The 26,634-nt window shown below is 44.7% G+C and overlaps 1 protein-coding gene across 2 annotated transcripts in view; it reads right to left on the bottom strand.

Annotated features, from left to right (window-relative positions):
- Window positions 1-26,634, bottom strand: part of MMD (monocyte to macrophage differentiation associated) — a 534,703-nt gene that overhangs the window by 188,174 nt on the left and 319,895 nt on the right. The window contains exons 1-2 of one of the 2 annotated variants that reach the window (XM_086930868.1): window positions 24,075-24,555; window positions 13,437-13,531 (exon numbers count right to left, since the gene is read on the bottom strand). In XM_086930868.1, coding sequence (XP_086786994.1) covers window positions 13,437-13,510 — 74 coding nt within the window. In that variant the 5' untranslated portion in view covers window positions 13,511-13,531; window positions 24,075-24,555. Of the gene's footprint in view, window positions 1-13,436; window positions 13,532-24,074; window positions 24,556-26,634 lie in introns of those variants that run through there. The other variant, XM_086930869.1, reaches the window with a different exon arrangement.

Below are 26,634 nucleotides of genomic sequence, written 5' to 3' on the forward strand. Positions count from 1 at the left end.
CTGGTTTCGTAGCCACCACATCACTATTATAAAGCCAGCCCACGGCCCAACTCAGACTAAATGGCAGCCTATCAGTCCCCTTTTCTTTATCCAAAGGAACAAGGCAGGGCATGCCCACTTTCTCCCTTATTGTTTATTTTAGCTATGGACCCCTTGATTCAGCATCTTAAAGAAAAACACATACACAGAGGCATACAATTTAATACGGGCCCATTACTAGTATCATTATACGCAGATGACAATTCTATATGTTCGTAACCCCCACTTAAATTTAGAACCACTAATCCGTGAAATTCTCCGATTTGCTTATATTCTGGTCTAGGTATATTAACGGGTACAAATCCGTTATATTTCCCCTCACTACCAGCACAGAAAAATTAGACCTGGAGTTCCCACTAGAGTGGTGCTGCAATTCGGTAAAATATCTGGGCATGCACATACATCTCGACACTGACCAGATTATCCGACTAAACTATGGTCCGGCAATACTATCAATGGAGGCACAGATAGAGAAATGGCTTAAACTCCTACTCTCGATGGCAGGAAGGGTTGCCCTGATTAAAATGATCGTGCTCCAAAAGTTCCTCTACTTGTTTCATAACATCCCGATTCACCTTTCAAACAGGTTCTTTCCGACTATTCGATCCCACCTGATAAGACTGGTATGGGGCGGTAAGAGGGAACGGGTCTGCTGGACAGGTATGACATTACCCTGCGACAGAGGGGGATATGGGGTTCCGGACCTCCAGTTACATTACCTGGTCGCCCAGTGCAGCTATGCCCAGACGTGGTACCACCCAGACGCCAGAATTCCCTATCTAAGACCAGAGTCTGATCTTGTTCTACCGGATACGTTAGCGGCTGTATTGCCCAAAGGCCTGCCCAGGGACCCTGAAGACATTCAAACTGTATCTACTACCAGCTGGGCCTGGGAGAAGCTGAAACGCATCACTAACACACCCACTCTATATGCGTCCTCGCTCCCACTCCCAAATGCCAGATGGCTATCCATCACAGGTGAAAAAAATCATTCAACGAACATGCACAAAATCCGGCATGGCCAAGATGGGTGACCTATTTCCAGAGGGGCATGTGTTTGGAGCTAACGACATAATGCAATTCCCAGAAGCCACATTAATGGATAAGTTCAACGTGCTCCGTATTCGCTCAGTGTTGCGTGCCACTTTCCCTGACTTTCCTCTTGAACCCTCAACCTTCCCCCTACTCACCATAGTGATAGACAGCGCTAACAGTGTACACCTGATTTCCAAACTATAAAAGGTCTGTGCTGTCCTAATTCCCCTCAATGATTCCAGAATTCATACTGAGTTGGAAACGGACTTAGAGAACCCAAATATGGACGAGCAATGGTTGGCATGTTATGCAGTTACGAAGAAGATATTGCTTAATAGCCGCCACAAACTGATCCACTTTAAATTTCTCTGCAGAATATATGCCACATCTGCCAGAACCCACTGAATAGATCCCTCCAAACCTCACACCTGTCCCAGATGCAATGCCCAATTTGCGCACTTTGCACACCTGTCATGGACATGCCCACGCATATTGGGTAGAAACGCACAGTATTATTAGTGGCATGGTCAATTTAACAGTCACCCCCCTGCCCGAGATTGCCCACCTGGGTTACGTTGTACAGTTGCCCCTGAAAATGTGTAAATTTGTCGCCATGAGTTTACTATTAGCCAAAAGAGAAGTCGCCATCCATTAGGGCGGCAGAGCGCCCCCCACAATAATGGGCTGGCTAACCAGCATGGCATCCTGCTCAATGAGAAGCAAAATATATGCAAGCACATTTCCTCCATCTTCCAGGCCCGCTCCGCGCTTATCTAGAAAAGCAGCAAAAAGATCCACCCACGCAACAGGAACAAGGCATCGTCCCGACTGGAGTGGGTTAGATAAACTATGCCACACATGTAAAGCCAAGCATCACCCCTTTCGCATTGCACTGCTATACATATTCTATGTCAGAACTATGATCACAATCAAATTGAATAACAGGATTAGGCTTCAGGCAACGTACCCAGTATAATGCAGATGTGTATTTGGAGAAGAGAAGTTCATAGCTACTTAAACAGAATTGTGCTGCACTTGAGACCATCTGTGATATACGAGCTGACATCCTACTTCGTGTATTGTGACTGCTATTATATACATGTACTGTATTGTTCAATTCCGAAATGCAAAATAAAGTTTTTAAAAAAGCAAGAAGAAGCTGGTCAGGGGCAATGACTGCAACAAATTCCATGGCCTAGAGTAGTAGGACAGTGTTCTTGGTGAAGATGCCTCGCTGTTGTCAGAAAAGGTCCACATGACAGAAGGTGTATGAAGCAAAATCACGGAATACAATAACTGTTTTCCTAGAGGTTTTTGTAAGAAAAATCGTTACCAGCAACCACTGGACACAGGCTTGGAATAAGCAAGTTTTGAATCATTTGTATTCAATTCATAATCTCGCTCAGATGATGGAAAGTGAAAAGGAAAAGAAACAAGCATTTGCAATGCAATCGGTCTCGCATTAGGAAAGTTTGAGCTATTGGTATTGTAAATGACAATTTTTGTATTTATGTGTTGGTTTTGAAAACAGCGAAATTAATAGCTTTGTCATTTACAATGCCAATAGTTATAACTTTCGCAAATGTGACACCCATAGCATTTGTAATGCAATATGTGTTGTATTTACTTGACTTGGATGTATTGATATTACAAATAACAATGGCTTTTATTTTTTTTAAATAATTAATACTTAAATAAAAGTTATTGTAATTTATAATGGCAATAGCTTAAACTTTTGTAAATAACTTTTGTGAAGGTTATGTTCAGTGTATTTTATTGTGACAAAAATCCAAGAACCGAAGTGAAATATTAACATCTTTTTGTGACATTTGTAATAAAGCTTGAAACATTGAGACAACATATTTGAACCAGTTGTTGTTGAATAGTTGCACAGATTGATGCTGTGGTGGCGCTGAGTGAAGCTGTGGTGGTGCTGAGTGATGCTGTGGTGATGCGATAGATAGAGTGAGGGCGATGGGTAGATAGAAGGACGGTGATAGATAAATAGAGTAAGGGCGATAGATAGACATATAGATAGAGTGAGGGTGATAGATAAAGGGAGTGTGATGGATAAATATATAGATAGATGGATGGATGGATAAATAGTTGTGTGTGTGGTTTTGTGTGTGGATGGGGTTGTGTGTGGGGTTGTGTGTGGGGTTGTGTGTGGGGTTGTGTGTGGGGTTGTGTGTGGGGTTATGTGTGTTGTGTTTGGGGTTGTGTGTGTGGTTGTGGAGCTGTGTGTGTGGTTGTGTGGTTGAGTGTGGTTGTGTGTGCTTGTGGTTGTTTGTGTGTGCGTGGGGGGTTGTATGTGTGGGGGGTTGTGTGTGGGGTTGTGTGTATGGGGTTGTGTGTGTAGGGTTGTGTGAGTGTGGGGCTGTGTGAGTGTGGGGCTGTGTGAGTGTGGGGCTGTGTGTGTGTGGTTATGTGTGTGTGGGGGGTTGTGTGTGTGGGGGGTTGTGTGTGTGGGGGGTTGTGTGTGTGGGGGGTTGTGTGTGTGGGGGGTTGTGCATGTGTGGGGTTGTGTGGGTTGTGTGTGTGTTTGGGGTTGTGTGTGTGGGGGTGGGGGTGTGTGGGGTGTGTGGGTCCAGTGAGTAAGTGATTTGAATCATGATCCCATGCTGAAGGCTCTGTGCAGCAAATGGATGACTGTGCGACATCGGGTCACCGGCGACGCTAGTACGGTTGTGGCACCAACTAAACTGGCAGGAGAACACAGGCAGTCAAGCGGGCACGGCGGGAAACTAAAGAAACATAACTGCCCACCTCATTCAGATACACTGACTTTCTGCCAACAGGCTGTCAGCAATTGGACAAAAGAGTCTTTCATTATTGTTGCGCAGTCACGTGATGCCACATGAATGATACTGTGACCGGCCCGGGAGTCTCTGCAGCAACTGTGTAAATGAGCCCCAGGTCGGCTTGAACCACTCGCCTGGCATATAATTCTGCTATGAACTACTGTCTTCTCAAAGTGTACAGGGCAGCACTGTACACTCGCGAGACAGCCAAAATAAAGCCATTTCAGCTTTAAACCAGTCAAGCCCAAGAGACCCAGTCAAATGAGGGGACATGAAGCAATGGTCACCAAAGATGATCGTTTCAGATGGGCTCGAGGATGGTAACCTCCATTTTGACTCTAGGCTTCAGAAGGGGTGACTTCCTATGTCTCATAGTGCCAGACAAATAGATTATTTTTACTAAGAGCTGATGTAACCCAGTAAAACACTGCTCTGCACCAGTAGTGAGCTGTACAGGTTGCGTCAAAGGCATAATTATTTGGACAAGTTAGGACACTCCATAGGAAGGCCAGAAAAATAATCGGATCTGAAACCTAGTCCTTCTGTCTCAAGCCGTGGAAGTGTGTCTGTTGAGTGCTACCACTGCTAATAAATGTTATTGTAAGCCTAATAGGTAGATCCGGTGCAAATACGCTTAGAAGTAAATTTTCAAAGAAAATAGACTACACAAGAAATAATGCGATGTTAAGCACTGCACAGACGGGAAAAAATGCGGGAAAAAATGTGTTATGCACAGACGGGCGGGAAAGTGAAACAAGCATTTGCCCGCGAAATGAAAAGAAAACAAAAAAGCATTAGACATAGCGTAGAAATTAGGGTAGTAAAACGGCCTCACGCGTTATCCACTGGGTGTATTACGTGTTCTGTGACGAGACCTGGGAGGGCAGGGGCTGCCCGCGCATGTGCGGCATTTCTAACTTTCATTCTGAGAGCCCCGGCTCCGGTTAGAAATGCCGCGCATGCGCAGGCAGCCCCCGCTCTACCAGGTCCGGCAGCTTCCGTCGTGAAGAACATTGGCAGGCAGCCCCCGCTCTACCAGGTCCGGCAACTCCCGTCGTGAAGAACATCGGAAAGGGGCGAACATGCCTAAGGGGAGAGGAGCCCGGTGGGGGTGTACGCGCGTGTGTCTGTGCGTGCGTCCGTTTGTGTGCGCGTGTGCCTGTTTAAGGGGGGGTGCGTGTGTGTATGCAGTGTATGTGTCTGTGTATGGCTGTGTATGTGCGCATGCGTGAGTGTGGCTGTGTTTGCGCATGGGAATATGAGGCACGAGAGGGGCACGGCGCCGTGCGCACCCACGAGGTGAAATCTGCGCTCGTGCCCCTCGTGTCTACATTCCCAAATACGGGCAGCAATAGGTCTTTCGCTGACGCGAGACCTAAAAATTACTTATCTGCAACTACAGTTCTCCATTGATGTCATCTTTCATAGTTTCACAAACCTGAATTTTTTGCCATCATCCAGCTAGGAATCACACAATGGTACAAAAGAAATGTAATAGGAACCAATACCAGCAAGTACACTTTACTAGAATGCATTCATACTTCAAATTATTAAAGGACTAGTGAACTAGAGCCTCTGAAAGGGGAAGACCGCATGTTAATGAATGAAAGATACTGATCCTAGAAAACTGTTTTTACAAATAAGAACATTGTTTTCTTCTACAGCATTATATCTTTTATATATTCAAATGTTTGAATTGCAATAGAAATAGTATTTAATACAGAATTCAATTACATCTAACATACACTATGAAATAATATTTCAAACTTTAAATATGCAAGAAGCTTTCTGAACTGGATAATGCCATACCACCACCTCCCACACAGCAGAATCAGTATCCAAAACGTAAAGACTTGTGAATATATGGCAACTAGTCTATGTATCTGCCCAGTACGTGTCTGATAAACTCATGCTCCTAGAGGTCCAACATTTCTGTTTCGAAGGGGTTATATTCTAGATGGTAAGGGACTACCATTCGGGTGACAAAAATAGCTGGAGAAATCCATCTCACTGTCCCTTGTATCAGGAGCAGACACCCTTTTTGGCAAATTATCGAAGACAATAAAGAGCTGGATTAGTTTGTTTGAATGTTTTACTTCGATCAATATAGAATTTCTAACACCTCTCTACTTCTAAGGACTCCACTCCACTCCACTCCACTCCACTCCACTCCACTCCACTCCACTCCACTCCACTCCACTCCACTCCACTCCACTCCACATGTATGCACCTTAGGTATAAAATTTGGAGTGGCAAACAAATGAATACGATTCTTTCAAATTCATAGGTCAGACAGCCATTCAAATACTGAATGATCTAATGCACATGGCAATTTAAGAATACTCTCATTGGTGCAGGCATTTTATGAAGGCTGAATCTTGAACTGATAATGGTAGAAGTCCAGAATGAAGTCCAGCTTTCCTGATTTTTTTCCTGACCAGATAGAAACTGGAACGGAGATATTGTTTTGCAGGGAGTGCAGCCTTTCTGGGAAGTATTGACAGTACCCATCCTTGCAAGACTTCTAGATGACGAGGAGTTCCTGTAGGATTTGTAAAGGTTTCAGTACAAGTGCACGGGTTGTCCGTATTTCACCAAATCCAAAACCCATCTGCCTATTGTTACGTCTTGCCACTGAGAGTAGAAGACAGGAATCCTACCACCTACAGAGCCAGGTGGAATGTGAGGTGGAGATATGGCTGGTAGGGCCAACAGAGAGTCACTGGTGATGCAATGAGTTCTGCTGTTTACTGTGCCTGAGGGAATACTATCTGGATGCTGGTTTGGTGTAACCTGAGTAGTGTGGTCTATTTGAGGGAAGAGGATATTTAAGGCTATGTGTAGTTTGATGGTTACAAGTGTTGGTTTTGCAGGAGGCTACATGGTTGGAAAAACATTTGCAGAAGGAAAAACCTCTGCCTTTAGCTCCACGAAAAGGAAACTGCAGTGCCCCAGTGAAAGTGTCTTGTTTGTGTCAGATGTGATGGTTTGATGGGCGTTGTCCACATGCATTTCAAAGAGGGGGTTGCCATCGAAGGCATGTCCAAGATTGTGGGATGCACTTCACATCTGAAGCAAATACAGCACATGCACCCCTAACATCACAGTAACTTCTACATCTAATAGTTCATGGAAGCGTTCTCACCTCCTCATAGTATGGTGAGCGCTTCTTCCTTCCAGTAGCAGGTCAAGATATGGAGCCATACATGGTGATCATACCTGCAACTTGTGCCATGGAATAATCAGGCTTGACTAAGAAGATAGATGCCCTCTTCCCAGAATTGCTCAACATTCTTCCTCCTTCCCATATCAGTGGGAGCATGTCCAGATGAATTTTTCTAATGGTTCTGAGAATTTTACATCACAACTAAAAACGATATTAGGATGCCAATGAAGCATGCTCGTGAGTGGTCTATCTCATTATTATTTGGTCAGTATAGGGGCCATAGCTGAATACGTCCAAAGCCAGTGTTTTCATAATTTCTGCCCCTCTTTCCAGAAGTGATCGATCATCTAGAACACCATCATTGACTTCCTAGGTGCCTCTTTAGAATCATAGAGGAAGCTCTCCGCTACATCAAAGTCACTGGTAAGTCAAATCTGTTTGATGCCCTGACCACTAGGGTGTGGAAACTGGAATACCTGTGGTCATCTTCTTCCTCCTTCCAATAGTGATAATCCTTATTATCGTCTTGACATTTTAAATGAAACTGAATAGGGATAGTTGCAGTTCTGACGGGTCCTTCAGCTTAGGATAAATCTTGTATTCTAAGAACTTTGCAGGTAGCCGAGAAGATATTTTACGAAGTGATACCTTTTTTTGCCCGATGCCTGAAGACTACATAGAGCTGGTTGGTTTGCAAAAATGTTTTAGTTTGATTGAAACAAAATTTCAAACAACTGTGTTTGTCCAAGAAGTACAGTGCCTTCCCTTCAAACCTGGTGGTTTCTGAAAAATGCTTTCAGCGTAACTGGCTTATTTAGGCAGAAGTCAGTATGCACTTTCTGCATAAATTTTGGGTTGGTTAACAAAAAAGTACTGTTGTGCTAAATCACAGGAAATTAGGCTTGTTTGTCAAACATCTGGATCTTGTGGCCTCGTCTAGCAAATGTTAGGGCTAACAGAGTTGGTTTGCAGGGCATAAAATAAATGCCCACCTTATTTATAGGTTTGACTGGATGTTTCATTAACTGGTCAGAGGCAGTGCTCAGGTCTTGTGATGGAGAAACCCTGACAGGTGGAAAGGCCCAGAACTCACCTGAGAAAAACTTTAATTATCAATCTTAGTAAAACAGGTGAAGTGCCTTTAATCTCCTGAACCTCAAGACAGCTGCCAAATGTACCTTTATGGCAGCATATTTAAGGCATGATCCAGTTGGCTGCAGGAAGTAAGGCAGGATTTAATGTAGCTCTATGGAAATTGGAGACAAATCAGTCACCAGACACAGAAACTCTCATTTTAACTGATAAGTCTCAACAGTTTAAGAGGCCATGGCTAGGAATAGAATCTCATTGCAATCCTGCAGTATGTCTAATTATTTATGGAACCTCTGGTTGTTCAGGATCCATATGCATAAGCTCAGAGATGCTGGGTTGTGACTGAGAACCGGTCTATTGTCATTCGAAAGGAAATTGCAACATTTACCTATAGAGTTGGGTGTAACGGACAGTTGGAGTGATCGATTGGACCATTAACAGTAGATTGCCCACAGAAGAGAAGACGCATAAGGAAAATCTTTCCCAGATGAAGATTTTCAAGCCGATTTGTCCATCTCAAAGGGCCTTTTCTGTGGCTTTTTACTTTGTTTTGACGTTCCTGAAACACACTCCTGTTCTGGTGTCATCTGGTCAAGAGCCTTTTTTACCTGCTGCCATATGAAAAGACAACCTTCCCGATCATTCCGGGTTTTAGATGAAAATGTGAGGCAAATTCTTACTGTCTTTCGGTTTATGTTGTGGGGGGGATGTGAGAAAATGTAGTCGGAATGCGAGCGATCTACAACAATTCTCTTTTTGCCATACTAGTTGCATGCAAAACAAATAGAGAGGGCTTTCTTTGGTGTTTCAGCAACTATGACAACATTTTTTTGTCTTACAGGCAAAACTTCAAAGGGTAGTTGAAAAGTTAAATCGAGGTGAAAAATTTACAAAGTAAGGTGACAGGTCTCTGAGCAGTACTCTGAAAGGGAAACCCTTCCACACAATGTGTGGCAGAAATATTAAGTATAGAGGCCTGTGGAGTACACTGCACTCTTACCTTATTGGCTGACGTTTGGGTCTTTCTTAATAAGGAGATTGTGCTACTAAAGTGACGATTATTTTTTGTGAAATGTCTTTAATATTGCGAATGAAAGATCAAGGTCAAACTACCAGCTTGAAGACAGACCGGGAACGATTCAAACATGTGAATCTTAAGATCCAATGCTGAAGAAAATGGTTTTTAATTTGGTTCAGAGCATTGCACAATTAGGTTAAAGAACCTCAAATTGTCGCAGTTACATTTTTATCTTGTGAAATACAGCTTAAAAGACAAGGTGCTGAAGAGTACAGAGTGGTAAAATGACTGTGCGAACCTAGAGCTGAAACTGTGTTTCAGGTGTTGAGCCTATAACAGACCATTCAGAATAAGCTGGACAATTGTTCCTTCAACCAGAGGACCATGGGCATCACAGCTACTAAGTACTGCTCTGCAGGTCCTCCATGCATTTTGTTTTCAAAGGTATGGGAGCAACTATGCCTCTAACAATGGAGCATTAGATCATACTGGTTCTGTGGGTGGGAATAGGAGCAGGCAGGCTATTTTATATTGGGAACAAATGTAAGTTCTTCAGTGACTCAGGCATACAAGTTGCTCTTAACTAACAAGGAAGCTTGTTTGTTCCTTAGTGCATTCAATGAAATGGCAAACAAGTTCAGTTGTTAAACTGTACTAACTTTTGCCCTGACTGGTGCGCTTTTAAACCCTTAAATAGAGAAACTGAAACTTTTGTAAAGTGGGCTCACTCTCACTTATACTACAGAGACAATATACAGAAATCCCACGATGTGGTTTCAACCATACAGACCCTATGCTCCGTTTACCACTCAGAGAATATGCACAAATGAAACCATGCCCCCAATTGCGCCCCTCCTTGATGTATATCAAATGAGTGGACACTTGAGTGATACAGGTGAACGAATTTACTCTGAAGGGAGTAAATTATCGCTCATCTTAAACAATGCCTACTCTTCTTTGGAATGTCCCAATAAGGATTCTGAAGACACAAGAATAACCATACTGGACTACCCACTAAGACTGGGTTTCCAGAGCAGTATTTTCCACAAGGTAAAATGGTTCAACGTCTCATACAGGATAGTAAGCACAACATAAAATGTATTTACAATTACAAGAACCGAGACAAACCAATGGTTGAGGTAAGTGCAGTAATAAAGTTGACCAGAGAAGAAACTAAGGGTCTGATTACTAGTTTGACTGTCCAACCGCCGTGGTGGCAGTACGAAGAAGACCGCCATGGCATTGGTCTCCAGCCCACCGTATGAGGATGTTCCGGCAGCAAGCTTTCTGACGGGGGGTGAATGTTTTTTCATTTTTGTCGATGTCTGTGTGTATATTTTGACTGCACAAGTGTTGAATGTACACATGTGCATGAAATGTGAAAAAATACCAACTACCCATTGCTCGAATCTGGACCATATGCGCCCAGTCCAGTCAACGGGTAAATAGTACAAAACGGACTTACCTGGATTTCAGAACCAAAAGAGTGGTTTTCTATGGGGTCAAGAAGCTGCTTTGAAGGGGGGGCCTGAAGAAAGAGATCCACGTCAGAGACTGAAGGGAAGAAAAGGAACTAGATGAGTATGCACCCCAAGACCCTTGATTCCGCCCAACTCGAAGCAGACCGGCCCACGGTCACGGTCAGCTTGTCGGAAAGCAAACTCGTAATTCGGAAGGCAGTGCACTTCTTTGTACCGCCATAAGACAGCTGCTATCCCCCAACCGCTCTCGAGGTGGTCCGCGAATGGATGTCGGTATCAGCTCTGGCGGTCTTCCACTCTGAAATCTGGCAACATCGTAATATGGCGAGCAGGACCACCTAGTCGGTGGTGGTGAATCCAACACCACAGTGGCAGTCAGACCTCCAAACTCGTAATCAGGCCCTAGAGAGGAAACCTATTTTTTTAGGAAAGGAACCTATTTATACTAAATGGTTACTGTGTTCCCATCTGTAATTGGCAGAAATGAATAACGTTTCCATTAGATGATCATGATGAAGTAAGTTATTTGTGTAAACCATACTTTAGAAGATTATGGATCGCAACCTGTGTACCAGTATTAATTTTACTTCTTACACAGCCTCCAAATAATGATCAAAAGAGAAAAATAAGACTATCACAAGGAATGTTGTAGAAAGAAACAATCATGGCGCACAAGGTCACTAATGGTACACAAGGTCACTAAAAAAGTTTTGGTTGGTACACAGATAGAATAAGAGGGAAGCATGACAAGTGGTTGATTTGGACAAGAAATAGACAAACAAAACAGATATATTCAAAGGTCCAAGTAGATTATTGAGACTAATGAATATGTGCTTCTCAATATATTTTCATGAAAGACATATTAGCAATGCCTAGTATTGAGTGAGAGAGTGCACAAGGTTTTGCTGGGCCACTATCTTTATAGTTTAGTAAAGCGATCTTTAAAGAGATTTAGAAATTGGTGAGAGAGGTGATAGCACCTAGTTCAGATGGAAGTCTTTTCCTGACGCTGGATCCAATTAGGTAGAATGAAAAGAAATTGGTTTGGCCTTGTAGAATGGAAAGCAGGGACAGAATCTAAGAATGTTGAGTACTTGAAATCTGGCAGCCATGGCCATAAATTTGACTAAGGATTGTAAGCTCATAGCCGAGTTAAATAGTAATCCAAAGTATCTAGCTCAAGGAGTAGGGTAAGTGTCTGGTGGTAAAAAGATGGGAACTTGAGACGCATGGGTACAGAACTTACGGAAAAGTAGACCATTTCAGTGTTAGAGGAGTCAAGCATAAAAAAGTGGATGTGATCCGATGGAGAATAGCTGTGAGGCAGACCAAGGCTCATCAATGGATGTCAAAGATAAAAGTTGAGAGGAGAAAAATATGTTTTTGTGGTTAACATGTAAAGTGTGTTAGAAGCATAAAGAAATAATGATGTTTCTGAGGGATGAGGCGCAGAGGCTTCTCAATTGATCCTGGAGATACATCAACAAGGAAGGGGGTTGGATTAGGTAGTGAAGAACAGGGAGTGACATTTGATTTGACATCACCCATTTTATTCAATCATAATTTTTGACAGTGAATCTAAAAGCTTTATAATAAAAATTCAGCACATCTCGTAGGGCTTGCCACTTTTGGGAAATCTCACAGAATTCTTGGATTAATACTGGAAAGATGTTTGCATGTGTAAGCCACTGCACATCTGTAAATGCATGTGATATGCAATTTTTCGTGTGTATATGCTTTGCAAAAGTGCTTTTTCACATGCTTTTCTCTCGCCCCACAGAAAAATGATTTTCTCTGAGGCCAAAGTCGTCCTTACTCTGCAGAAAAACAATATTTGAGGGTGCTAACACCCCCCCCCCCCCGTAGAGATTTACTACAGCCCTTGATATAAATAAATCTAGAAGTACATCCTGTGTGGGACAGCGCATTGGAAAGGTATAAAAACACCACAATCCTGTATGGTGTTCACTACATTTTCATGGCCTTCCTACCCAGAAACAACTAATGCTTGTATCGGAGGCAGACTAACACTCATATTTTACACCATAACTGTTCATATTTCACATGAGTAAATCGATTTTCATTTGGAAAAATCAAAGTCTACAAATTGAACTTGTATCCATAAAACCTGTTTGCACAAATAGGTTGAATTAAGTTGTGAATTAGGCCTGTGGAATTTATAAAAAGTGGACCACTCCCAAAGTGTTTCCAACAGGTAGGTCTATACATGCCTTCAGATCAAATGGGAGAGTCTGGCCCTCAGTTTCAGGGTATCGGCGAAAAACATGCCTGTTGCACAGCAGGTGTGAAACTACACGTGAACCCGTGATACAAGATCAACCAAGGTATAAATATGGGTGTTGAAAAAGAAGGAATTATATATCTAGAAACTCTGAGATACCAAGCAATTTCCTGGTATTGATATGGTGGTAACTAATGTAAATGCACTGCTGAAGCAACACCCCGTTTCTTGTGTTATATTAAGAGATGATTTCAGTACTATGATTAAAAATGAAGTACAACATTTTTTTTTTAAATGCCACGTTGAATGGTAGCCAATCCCTCGGGAATGTACTTTTAAAGACTTTGGGAAATGTTTGTGTATTTCACAATTAATACCTGCCTGTGCATGCAATCTTTTGTGTAACCAGGCTGCGAAGTTCTAAATGATTATTGCCAGTAACTTCCGTCTACACAAGCAAAGTAAAAACTGCCCACAAAAATACTTATAAAAAAACAAATATTAATCAGGACACGAATAACAAGCAGGTCATGTCCCACAAGAGAAACATTGAATTTCTGACCTCAAAAGTTTCCGCGTACTTTTCATTCTGCTTAGAATTCCAAAGTATTTCACAAACATATTTGCCATTGGCATTTGGTACCGACTTCATCCAGCCTGTAAAAAAACATTTACAAAGTTACTTTAATCAAAAGCATTACAAGTAGCATAGAAAAGACCAAATTAGCCACATGTTAAACACCAAAAACTATAAAATATGTGTTATGGGAACTGCCTTTACCCGTTTGTAACAATGAATAAATGACACAAATCAAACGAATGACCTTTCTTAATGATAGACACATTAAAAACATGAAATCTAGTCTAAGTAAAGGGGAGGGATATGCATGGCCCAGACACCAAACGAGCATGGCCGAAGTATTAGTCTTAAGATATGTAAAGCATTTTACAACTGTCCCCATTACTGAACGAAATGAACACAAATACGTGTAACTGTCCTTACATAGGTGCATAAAGCAAATTCGCACAGAACAAAATACAAATTGAAATGTATATTTTAGTACGGACTGTACTGTTCGGCTGCATGAACGAGGGAGGGGAGATTTGTGGATTCATGAGAGAGCAGAGAACAGAGAGAGAAAGAAAATGGAAGACAAGCCATTGCTCAAAATAATAGAAAGGCAAGTAGAATAACGGAGAAAGACCAGCAACTAGGTATAGGGAATGGCGGTTTGGGCTCAGGGTGCACAATTTCTAATTGTCAGCAATCCAGAAGAGATTCACATGATCAGAAAACTGAGGACAATTAGGCAGATCAATCGTCCCACTGGAGCAGGTATATAGCCACTCTTTGAAATTCGAGTGGGCACAATAATCATAAGTGCACCAGAGAGAGTCCTTTTCAGAGGATAGGTGAATGCTGTGCATGTGGCAAAGCACACACCCTTTCAGCACAGCAATTGCAATGCAAGCGTCTCTGCTCTTGGCCTTCGCCCAAATTCCGACTTCATGTAATGCGGAACAGGATCTGTAATGCTGCAGCAAGGCATCTAGTCCATGGAATGTACATCCAGGATCTTGTAGTGTGTGCTATGTGAAGTGAAGACCTTTACGAACATGTCTCACATCACCAAGGACAAAAAACGCAGGCTGTGTGGTGGCCTGGAACTTTTCAATTGTTTAAATGATCTAACGTTTGGATAGAAGGACTTTAATGCCAGAAGTACCAGGGAGCTAAGGCCTATTCAACTAATATCCAATGTCAAAGGTGTAGACGTGTGACATAAGAATCAGAACATATTCATTGTATATAAACACTGAGCCTCGACAAGTCCACAGTACGCAGCATGTCGGTTGTTTAGTGTTTCAGGCTTCAACAAAAAAAGGTAAATATGGAGAATAGACACTAATTGTTCTTGTTGAATTTCCTGCTTCGATCAATAAAGAAAACAAATACGGACACATGCTGGAACAGTAACTATGCTGTTGTAGAGTGCCTTCTGTTATAAATTATGTTTTGCTGTTTTGCTGTTACACTATCCTTTGGCACCAATTTAGTTGAGGCAGCACCTGATTGATTTGAATTAACATTTCACTGTCCCATTACAGGATATGACAAAGGAGCGTGCACCATCATGTCAACAGTTGCAAAACTGTGGGGATAGCTGGCAAATAGCCTACTCTATAACCCTACACTCAACCAATGACACACAAGGAACAGAAGAGCCTCTTACACATTCATCCTCAGTTCTCTGGGGTATCATTTGGTGGATGAAGGGACTTTACAAATTATAAAATTCAGCTGTTGATGAGAAAGCTTAACTTTCAGAATCACTAAAGACGTTATATCTGCAATCACAACGCCACTTCACTGAGCTCCTTTCTGGGTGTCTTCAACTGCACATACGCAGAAAACAGATTGAAACGAATTAGGGGCCACACGTACAACTGTTTTTAGTGGTCACAACTAGGTGAACAGGGTGGTTTGCAACTGCTAAAACAGCATTTAGCATGTGCTAACCCTATTTTGCGAGACTGTAACGTATTACCGACTCACAAAATAGGGTTTGGAAGTTATTAGGAAGGGGCGTGCCAAGGGCGTACCTTCCTAATAGCGAGACGCAGGGTCATGTATGAATATTTTGCAACCGGAATGCAGTCAATCAATCAGGGGTTTATATAGCGCGCTACTCACCCGTCAGGGTCCCATGGCGCTGGGGTTGCAAAACATTCATATTTTACCGACTCCGTGAAGGAGGTGGTAACCCATTCAATCAATCAATCAATCATTGCATTTATATAGCGCACTACTTACCCAGAGGGTCTCAAGGCGCTGGGGGGGGGGGGGGGGGGGGGGGGGAAATCTGCTACTGCTCGAACAACCAGGTCTTGAGTTGCTTCCTAAAGGCGAGGTGGTCCTGGGTCAGGCGGAGGTGGGTCGGGAGGGAGTTCCAAGTCTTGGCGGCCAGGTAGGAGAAGGACCGTCCTCCTGTGGTGGCTCTTGGGATGCGGGGGACGGCGGCGAGGGCGTGGCTGGTCGATCGAAGCTGGCGTTTGGGAGCGTAGAAGTTGAGGCGGCTGTTGAGGTATCCTGGGCCTTGGCTGTGTAGGGCTTTGTGTGCGTGGGTGAGGAGACGGAAGGTGATTCTCTTGTTGACCGGGAGCCAATGCAGATCCCTCAGGTGTCCGGAGATGTGGCTGCGACGAGGGATGTCCAGGATGAGTCGTGCTGAGGCGTTCTGGATCCGCTGGAGTCTCTTCTGGAGTTTGGCGGTGGTTCCGGCGTAGAGGGTGTTGCCGTAGTCCAGACGGCTGGTGACAAAGGCCCCACCGAGACCGTCTTCCTGGTCTCGGTGGGGATCCACCGGAAGATCTTACGTAGCATGCGCAGGATGTTGAAGCACGACGAGGAGACCGCGTTGACTTGTCTGGTCATGGAGAGGGAGGAGTCCAGGATGAAGCCCAGGTTGCGTGCGTGGTCTGTTGGTTTGGGTGCGCTGCCTAGGGCGGGGGGCCACCAGGAGTCGTCCCAAGCGGCGGGTGAGGATCCCAGGATGAGGACTTCCGTCTTATCTGAGTTCAGTTTCAGGCGGCTGTTCTTCATCCATTCGGCTACCTCTTTCATCCCTTCGTGAAGGTTGGCTCTGGCGGTGGCGGGGTCGTTGGTAAGGGAGAGGATCAGCTGGGTGTTGTCGGCGTAGGAGATTATGTTGAGGTGGTGCTGGCGTGCGATGTCTGCGAGGGGGCTCATGTAGATGTTGAAGAGGGTTGGACTGAGCGAGGAGCCTTGAGGGACGCCGCAGATGACTTCGGTGGCTTCAGATCTGAACGGAGGGAGGCGGACCCTCTGTGTCCTTCCGGCGAGGAAGGAGATGATCCACTCCAGTTCCTTCTACTGGACTCCGACGTTGCTGAGGCGTTGTACTAGGGTACGATGGCAGACAGTGTCGAAGGCCGCGGAGAGGTCGAGGAGGATGAGGGCCGCTGTTTCTCCGTTGTCGAGCAGCGCTCGGATGTCATCGGTGACTGCGATCAGGGCGGTCTCGGTGCTGTGGTTGGCCCGGAAACCAGACTGCGAGGGGTCGAGGGATCTGTTCGTCTCGAGGAAGGCGGCCAGCTGCTTGTTGACGGTCTTCTCGATGACTTTAGCAGGAAACGGGAGCAGCGAGATGGGGCAGTAGTTTTTGAGGTCGGTGGGGTCAGCCGATGGCTTCTTGAGTAGAGCGCTGAGTTTGGCGTGCTTCCAGCTCTCCGGGAAGGTAGCAGTGTCGAAGGAGGTGTTGATGATGTCCCGCAGGTGGGGTGCAATGACAGCGTCGGCCTTGTTGAAGACGTGGTGAGGGCAGGGGTCGGTCGGAGATCCGGAGTGGATGGAGTTCATCGTGCGGACGGTGTCTTCGGTGCTGATCGGAGTCCAGGCGCAGAGGGTGGTTGTGGGGGGCGGTGGTTCGGTCGTGGTGTTCGTCGGTTGAGTGCTGAAGCTGTTGTGTATGTCCGCGATCTTGTTGTGGAAGTAGGAGGCGAGGGAGTTGCAGAGGTCTTGCGAAGGGGTGATGTTGTTGTTTCCGGGGTTGCAGAGCTCTTTGACGATGTTGAAGAGTTCTTTGCTGTTGTGTGCGTTGTTGTCCAGTCGTTCCTTGAATGCAGTTTTCTTGGTGGCGCGGATGAGTTGGTGGTGTTTTCGGGTGGCGAGCTTGAGGGCAGTCATGTTGTCCGGTGTTGGGTCTCTGCGCCAGGTTCTCTCGAGGGCTCTGCAGTTCTTCTTGGAGCTCTTGAGTTCGTCGGTGAACCATGGGGCTTTCTTGCTGCCGGGTCTGCTGGGCGGGGTCCTCAGGGGGGCGAGCTCGTCTGCGCAGTCGCTGATCCACTTCGTGAGGTTGGTGGCCGCCTGGCTAGGGTTCGTTGTGCTGGTGGGAGGGTTCATGCTCAGGGAGGACGCAAGCTGGTCGGCTGTGTTCTTGTTCCAGTTCCTGCGTGCAGCCTGTTGCTGGTGGTGGTGGATCGTGGTCCTTGAGAAGCTGAAGTGGACGCAGCTGTGGTCCGTCCAGTGGAGTCCGGTGGCGTGTCAGATGTCCTTGCTGGATGAGAAGACGGGGTCGAGTGTGTGTCCGGCGTAGTGGGTGGGGGTGGTCACCAGTTGCTCGAGTCCCAGGTTGGCGAGGTTGTCCAGCAGGGTGGTGGTGTTGCGGTCGTTGTTGTTCTCCAGGTGGAAGTTGAGGTCCCCTAGGAGGATATAGTCAGCGGAGCAGAGGGCGTGTGGGCTGATGAAGTCGGCAATGTCTTCGCTGAATTGTGTGCGTTGTCCAGGGGGTCTGTAGATGAGGGTGCCTCCGAGGGTGGTCTTGGGGTTGATGTGGACTTGGAAGTGCAGGTGCTCGGCGGTTGCGAGGGTGTCATCGGTGTTGGTCGTGATGCGGATGGTGTTCCTGTGGACGATGGCGATGCCTCCTCCGGTGTGGTTGATGCGGTCCCTTCGGATGATCTTGTAGCCGTCTGGGATGGCGATGTCAGGCACTGAGGAGGCATTCATCCAGGTTTCCGTGAAGAAGGCGACGTCTGGGGCTGTGGTGTCGAGCAGGTTTCAGACCTCGATGGCGTGCCTGTGAATGGAGCGGGTGTTGAGCAGGATGCATTTCAGGTGGCTGCTGCTGTTGCTCGTCTTGGTTGGTTTAGTTGTAGAGCAGGTCCGGATGCAGGTGAACTTGCAGGAGTTGCAGCAGAAGGGTCCTTGGGTGTGTCTCGGGGTGGCTCGGTAGCAGCCCGGGACTCGGCCGGCGTTGAGTGCGTTGAGGGTGGCGGCGTCGTACGTTCGGCGGGTGGGCTGGGGTCTGGGGGGGCCAGGGGTCCTGGCGCTGGGCGCGGTCCAGGCGCGGACGGGCACAGACGGGCTTACCTTTGGCGCACCTTCGGCGCTCAGTCGGTGCCCCCGCTGCGCGCATCTGCTGCGCGGTCGCTCTGGGCACAAACGAGAAGGGGTCCCAAATGGACCTCTTCCCCTTTGTGAATATGTCTGCGACTTTTTTTAAGAGGAGGCAGTGGTCCCACGGACCACTGCCTGCTCTTAAAAAACTTAAAGGTAGCTATTTTTTATGCAGCACTTTTTACTTTAAGAAAAAACGTACTGATTGTCCGTAAAAAAATTGCTTCGTTTAAATAGCAAAAAAGGGCTGCATTTTAATTTAAAAATATTTTATTTCAAAAGCAATCACAGACATGGTGGTCTGCTGACCCTTACAGGCCATTCTCAATGAGTAGCAAATTGTAGCCTGCATCAGACACTGTTGTACATTGCAGTTTAATAGTGGCAAAAAGTTGCAACTAGGGACTCGCAAAATGTTATTGCTGTACATGTGGCTCTTGGTCTTCTATAACTTTAGTATGCTGCATCGCCACTTCAACAATAAAGGCTGTGTGCAAGGCTTACCAGACTCCTGTTCTTTTAAAATGTGCAGGACATTTCTTAACGTCTTGATCAAGTCTAAATTGTGTTCCTTAGGACAGTGGTGCATGCCCTTGTTGCGTGTGAAGAGAGGTTTGCAGCTGCTCAATTATCACTCACCTGCCTTTTTATGGCAAAATGCTGCAACGATTGGCTGGTTTTCTACTCTGCAAACACAATAAAATGGACGGAGCCCTGAAACTTTTCAGACATTCACCCCCAGTCAATATTAGATTTGGGCTGAATCCATCACTGTTCTTTTGCTCACTTGGCCACCCCAGTTCAGACCCAGCCATATGCAAATCTGTCTTGATCCTGTTTCTCATGAGAACACTCCAGCCTGAACTGCCAAGGCAGGTCTTCCATGGACCAGAAACAAGCATCCTGGGATCGGGCTAACACCCATCATCAGCCAGGCTAGCTTGAATCCAGTGGCAAAGTGAGCAAAGGAACCACATCTGGGCATACTCGGCCAACTTAGGGTGAACAAAGCAAACACAATAAGCTGATGGACAGAGAGCTGAAACTTTTCAGACACTCACCCAGTCACTATTAGATCGGAGTTGAATCCATCATCATTTTCAGCTCTGCCATTGGCATAAAAGCGCCAATAGTGAGAGACTTACTTCCTCAAGAGTAGATCGCAAGATTGTGCTATGCACCAAAAATCTAAGTATGCCTAGATATCATAGAATATCTTATTAAAAATAATATAATGTTATGGTGGTTCCCTCTAACTGTACATTTGTAGCACGGAGAGGTAAAACCCATATAAAGAAAGAGCTGCAACGCACCGTTACGAGGCAGCCAAAAAAGCTCTCAGAAGATCCTTCATGACTTACTCACAATAAACTTTGTTACGAATTCGATACTGTATACAGTTTTACCTCGACTTTCTTCAGTAATAGTTTACGGGACAAGTAACCAACTGCACTATTACATGTCAGACTGCAGAAATCTTATCTTCAACATAAACAAAAATATATGTACAATGTTAAGACTACGAAATCAGAGTTGACACTCAACAAAAGTTTACATAACAAAATACATGTTGCTTAATTTCCTTGTTATACGCTTATGTTTAAGAGTTCAAGATTAGAAACCATTACATGAAACAATTCTACTGTGAAAGCATATTAAGAAATATAGTTGACTTGTGCTCATCATGGCAATAACGGGAAACATAAAAACGCTAATACTAAAAGTAACGATAAGTGTGCAATGGCCTGTCTCAGTTTACAGAAGAGCAGCTCGCCCTCAGAGCACTTGCATAGATATATACATGAGGTTGAAATCCTATTCCTATTGGGTGAATTCTCACAACCAAAGTTCAGTTCCATCTATTCCACCAGGAGAAGGGCCAAGAGAGCAGGTTCAGCCTAAGCAAGAAAAGCAATAATGACAGGCAAAAAAGCCCAACCATGCCAGTAAAACACCTCGGTAGGCGGAGAACCATTCAGACACTTGCAGCTCAAAGATTGATCCCCAACAGAATCAGCCTTTCATTCTTCAGGTGACAATAAAAGCAATGGTAAAATGTCAGCCCCTAAAGAGCATTAAATCATTTCATTATGCACCGTTGTGGATCGGACATGAAAGTCATATCATGCCTGATTTGGGGCAGAAGGCTCCATCTGACATGCTAGACTCGATCCAAGCCATGCCAGGCTGGATTGGACATGCCATGCTGGATCTGATGCCTCATGCATAATCTAACATGCCAACTACGATTTTAAATTACGACATTGAGAGTTGCCAGAATGAATCAGGTTGCTGCAAGTACTTCATGCTGTTTCCTTGCCGCACAGCTAAGTAGTCGTGTGGTCCTGCCAGCAGCTTACTTGTGTTGTCGTGCCAGTTGGGAGCTGGAGCCATGCTGATAAAGTGATGAGAGAGAGAGTATCGCCCGGCAAGTCAGGCCCTGGCGTCGTGGATCTTAGCCCGTCTATAGTCCTGTGCCATGAAGTGCCAGGGAAGAAAGAAGCGGAACTTTACACATGCTGAACATTACATTTGTGTGCTGATGAAACGAAGAGAAATTGCATGATTTATTTCAAAATACACGAATAACAGAATGTGGGCATTGATGGGTGGCACTTCAACGCTCCTCTGTTCCTTGGTTAACTGTTCAGAGTCAATGCCTACAAATCCATCTGGTGGTACAGTAAGAGGTGTACGAGTAACTAATTTCAGTATTAGTTCGTGCCCTCTCACATCTGTCTTCCCCACCACCACAATTCTATAAAACGTTCCTTTATGTGCTTCTCCTTTTTCTCAAGTGTCTCACAGGGTAACGTTGAGGCTGATAAGTGAAGAGGCGACTTCAGCTTTTCTTTTTGGGGTAATCTCAAAAGGCTACGCCTCAGTTCCTTAATTCTGCTCTTGATCTATAGCGTAAACTTCCGGGAAGGAAACAGAAGAAAAGCTGCGGTCAAAAGAAAGGGAGGAAGGTGCAGGGGAGGACAGAACAGAAACTGTATGAAGAAAAACCTAGGGTATGTAAAGATAGGGTAGGCATAGAAATATTTCTAAAATGGATGTGGCCAGACAGGAGTTTAGTGCCAGGAAGCCCCTTCTGGGGCAGCCGTGCTCTTCAAAAGTCCTTTCAACACAACATAACTATGAACTTGGGGTAGGAGGCCGTTGAAAGCTCCAAATGGCTACCTCCTAGCACGTGCGGCAGCTACCACCACAGATGATGTCTGCTTCCTAATGTTATACTCCCATTATCACCATGGGGCCCACCCAGCTCGCACTACAAATGGGATAATGTGCCACATCAAAGAGCTTACCCGAAAGAATCTGACTGCATTCCACAGCATTCAGCCAGGGTTTAAAAAAGGCAAAGCTGCACATTGGCTTCCCTTTGTCTCTCTCATTTCCCCCAGCAGGAAGCACTATGCCCAAAATATTTAAGCGCGTTTATTCACCTCTTTGTTTTACACTATGCTGTTTTGAGCAAATCACTTGAGGTTGTAAAAGCACACATTTGTAACTGGGAGGAAATTCCTACGGTTGGAACAATTTACGAGGGACTTTTATCACCTCACCTCCCTTTGTAGTCCGTTAAACTTAGGATGTAAATACCTAAACATCAAACCACAGATGCCTCTGCCACAAATAATTTAAAAGAGAACTATATGCATCGAGTTAAAACATATAGGAGTCTTCCTCCATCTGCTCAGCACGGATCAATGACATTCCACAAGAATACTGCTTTCACATACATTTTCAAGAAGCACCTGGATGCCCCTATTGACTAGAATACTGAAGAACCACCGGAATTAGGTCCACAGCTACTATGTCAGCATTTCCAAACAGATCTAGAATCGCAACGGAGTAACTCTGAGCAACTTACAGATGAGCAACAAGTATTGAAATTAGACCAGGAAATATATATTGTAATATTTGAGGCAATACCATATCCGATCTAGAGCACTGATATTTCTTCTCCCACATGCCCCTGCACAACAGCACTTACAGAAACTGATATGTGCATTAGTATCAACTGTTTATACTTATGGGTGGGGCCAAGAATGATGTGTGTATGCTTGGACCATTTCACTGGATACGGTAGAATATAAAGCCACCTAAATAAATCTGCAGTTAAAAAGCTCCATTACAAAGTCTCAATCACTTCTATGAACCCTCTTCTGTTGTCTCATTCCATCGAGGTATATGTCCCAGTTGACAACACATGCAAGAACGGACATGACTAAATACGTTACTGATAATACAAATTTACCGTTTTGAATAAAGCAAACTCGCTCTTACTAGGATTATTTTTTAGAAAGGTTTCCTTAAGAGAAGAACGACAGATTGGGGAACAGAAACAAGTCATTACAACAGTGAGAACTATCTTTTTCCACAAATTCACATTGTCGCAGAGTTGCAATAAGCACCATTCTAGTTTCCGTGTTTCAATATATTGCCGCATGGGCAGTACACTTTTAGAGGCACAGTGCAGACCAGCTTCCAATAACACAATGGGCAATCAAAATATCAAACCCACCAAGAAATTAGCATGGCACTCGGCCTGAGGAACAACTGGGCCCGATTTTCAGCCTGCCTCCAACGGATCATCTTTACATTTGTCAAAGTGCTAACTAAAAAGAATGCGCCGTAGGGATTCGTCAACACACAATCTATGTAGCACATTAAACCCCCCCGTTATTTAAGGGTCTATGTTTAAACGCATCCACTGAAAATTCGAATTTAAAGTCAGGGATTATACAAGCCAAAAACAGACCATTCTTTAGGAATTGATGAAGCTTTGAGGGTGTAAATCACATAAGTAACTGTCACCGAGACAACTTGGCAGGCAAGCAGACGCGAACATATGACCGAAGCAGGGATGCGAGTCTGTTGTAGACGAAAACACTGCATGTTCGTTTGGGTTTGGCAGGCGGTGGTCGTTTATTTCGATATTAAACCGGCTGGCACTGAGAGACAACGGCACATGGAATGAAGGAATGGGACGTTGCCAGTGTCTTTCTGCATCTTGTATGCCCAAGACAACCAACGACATACTGTAAGACACGAAATTAGGATAGCCAATATGCCAGAGAAGTGTACATTGAAGATACCATTACGTTGCCCCTGTGGCGCTATACCTATACCCCCATTCATTCTTAAACATTTACACCACTCCCGGTCACCCTCGACAGGCATGGTCCCTTGCCCTTTACTGGCACTGTATCATACCTTACTCTTCAACGGCACCCTACAGAGCGCCTCGCCGGCTCTGCTCCTTCAACCTACCTAGCCCCTCACCAGCACCATCCCTCAATGTGCACGGCACCGACCCTCACCAGCACACGACCCAGCCACCTCATCTGACCTTCCGTCAGACAGCGGGCATCCTGAGTCTCAAAAGTGAGCCGACGTCCGGGCCCCAGGCAGCTGGAAAACCTCGGGGACCCGTAGGAACGGGACCGGTGCCGGCGAGCGGACTCTTCTCCGAGGCGGCCTCACTGTAACAGAGAGGCGCTGCCGCAGACTCCGCCCCGCAGCATCATCAGTGAGTGTTCGAGCGCCGAGAGCCATCCGGCATATCCCTCGTCACCGCGCGTCACGAACTACGGCAGTCCGAGACACAACCTCAGGCTCCCCACGGCTTAGCGTGCGTTCTCCAGGGGCTTCCCTGTGTCTCAGCTGCGGAAATTCCATAGGCCGTCTGGTCACCTCCTGCTCCTACAAACCACCAGGGCCCGTGTCACGTCCCTATGGCCTCAGCTTTCTCAGCAGATGGGGCTTCTTGGGCGTGGTTATGAAAGTGGGCGTTGTTATCAAAGGGCTTGCTCAGGTCTTTAACGGTAATCATCATTCAGTATCTATAGGACACATTCCTTTTGTTGGCCATCTTTAGTCTCTTCATGTACACTTAAGAGAGTTAGTAACTCTTCAACTACATCAACAATATGAGTAAAATTACAAATCTAACTTGTATAACCATCTCCAGAGTGTTTGTGTATAACCATCACCAGAGTTCAGGTTTTTTAGTATGCAGTTTTCATGACTTATTACCAGGCCTCGAAAAATCATAAAAATGTTACTAAAGCTGCAAGTCTAGTAACTTGAATCATTTACTCAACCTAACTAATGTACTTTTACCCTAAAATGGGCTCATTATGTCATCCCAGGCAATATTTTATTTTGCAAAGCCACATGTTTTCTTCATTTTCACATTCTCTGCACCAACCTATATGTTAGTTCGGCATTCCTGCTGTCCAAAAAACATGCTTGGTTTCATTTAATAGACTAAACCTATGCTTCCACTCGCACAATTCCTGGACGCCTCTCCCGTCACACAAGGGAAGGAGGTGGTGCAGCTTACATTTCTTTGGGGGTTATACATGCCCTTATTGTTGTTAAAGCTACCTGGATGATCCTCCATTTAGGGTGACCCAGACCTCTTTCCCACTCTACACTTCACTCAAATTTAAATTGGTGTTTGTGGAAGGAGTTTTGCTTTTCTCATATATCGACTTTAAGAGGGTTGCCAATACATTGTTTGGGACTCCGCATATCAAATACACTCTTTCGAAGATCAATCTACGAAGAGCAAACGTCGCGTTGCGTGATACAAGGGGTGGACCCACATTTCAATTGAGATTCCCTCTACGCCTGCAATTATTCGCTTATTGACCATCTATTGAGCCCTGAAGAAGTTCCAATTTGGAACGAAACGCGTCGGCTGAGGCCTTTTAAGAATTTTGAAATACAATAAAAAGGACTATTTTTGAAAATTAAAGCGCTTTGGACTGATTTATAGTGCACTGTCTCCATTTTGAAAATGCACCAACCTATATGTTAGTTCGGCATTCCTGCTGTCCAAAAAACCTGCTTGATTTATTTAATTGACTAAACCTATGCTCCATGCATAGTAAGAATCTAGCCCACATGCAGGCTACACATTTTTAAAAAAAATTATTTAGCACAAACTAGACCTGAAGATATCAGGTATCAGAGCATTTTACATAAGGACCAGTTTTGTTCACTAGGACACATTTATTTTTGTTAGGCACGGGGAGGTTAAGTGAATTGTCCAGAATCTCAGGATGTTGAGCATTGTTGCCGAGACTCAAACTCAGTTCCCCAGCTTTGAGATCGACTTCTAGCCATAAGGCTACATCCTCCCCTCACATGACACCTGAATTCCCTCTTAGTTAGTTAGGGGGCAGGGATGTTTCTCAGCTTATCTTTGAAAACTCACTTTTAATAAATATATTACTAACGCATGATGTTGTAGTGAACTGTCATTTAAAGACAGCACGTTTTCCATTGAAATGGCCGAAAACGTTCCTACTAACATGTAGTTTTACTTATAAAGCTATATATTGTTTACACAGTTTTCTATGAAAATTGGGGTTCAGCAAACATATTTATCATTTGCAAATCACCAAGTAAAGTGTTCTGATTTGTTTTCATCCTATTAAAATATTTTTTCTCATAACAAAATTATAAAATAAGGACTCCAAACTACTGAAATTTATTTTGAAATGTTTGTATAGTTCACTTTTTAAATGTGTAGCACAGGGATGTTGAATTCCTCTAGCCTAACACCCAGGATATATTATTTGGGGTCAAGGACAAGAAGTTTTCATGTTTATTTTGTCCTTAGGACAAGTAAGCCCAACCTCCTGCAGCATAAACCTCTGGCTGCCAGATTATACTACCACATTATGTATCAGGGAAGGGCATTGTCTGCAGTCAAGGTAATAGCTGTGTCCATATATTAATGCTGTTCAAACTTTTATTTGAGGCCCATCAATACAAGGGCTTTATTATTACGGTGAAGGCTCTAAGGAAATCTTGTAAG

This window comes from Lissotriton vulgaris, chromosome 7 (assembly GCF_964263255.1).
Source record: "Lissotriton vulgaris chromosome 7, aLisVul1.2, whole genome shotgun sequence".
Lineage (NCBI taxonomy): Eukaryota > Metazoa > Chordata > Amphibia > Caudata > Salamandridae > Lissotriton > Lissotriton vulgaris.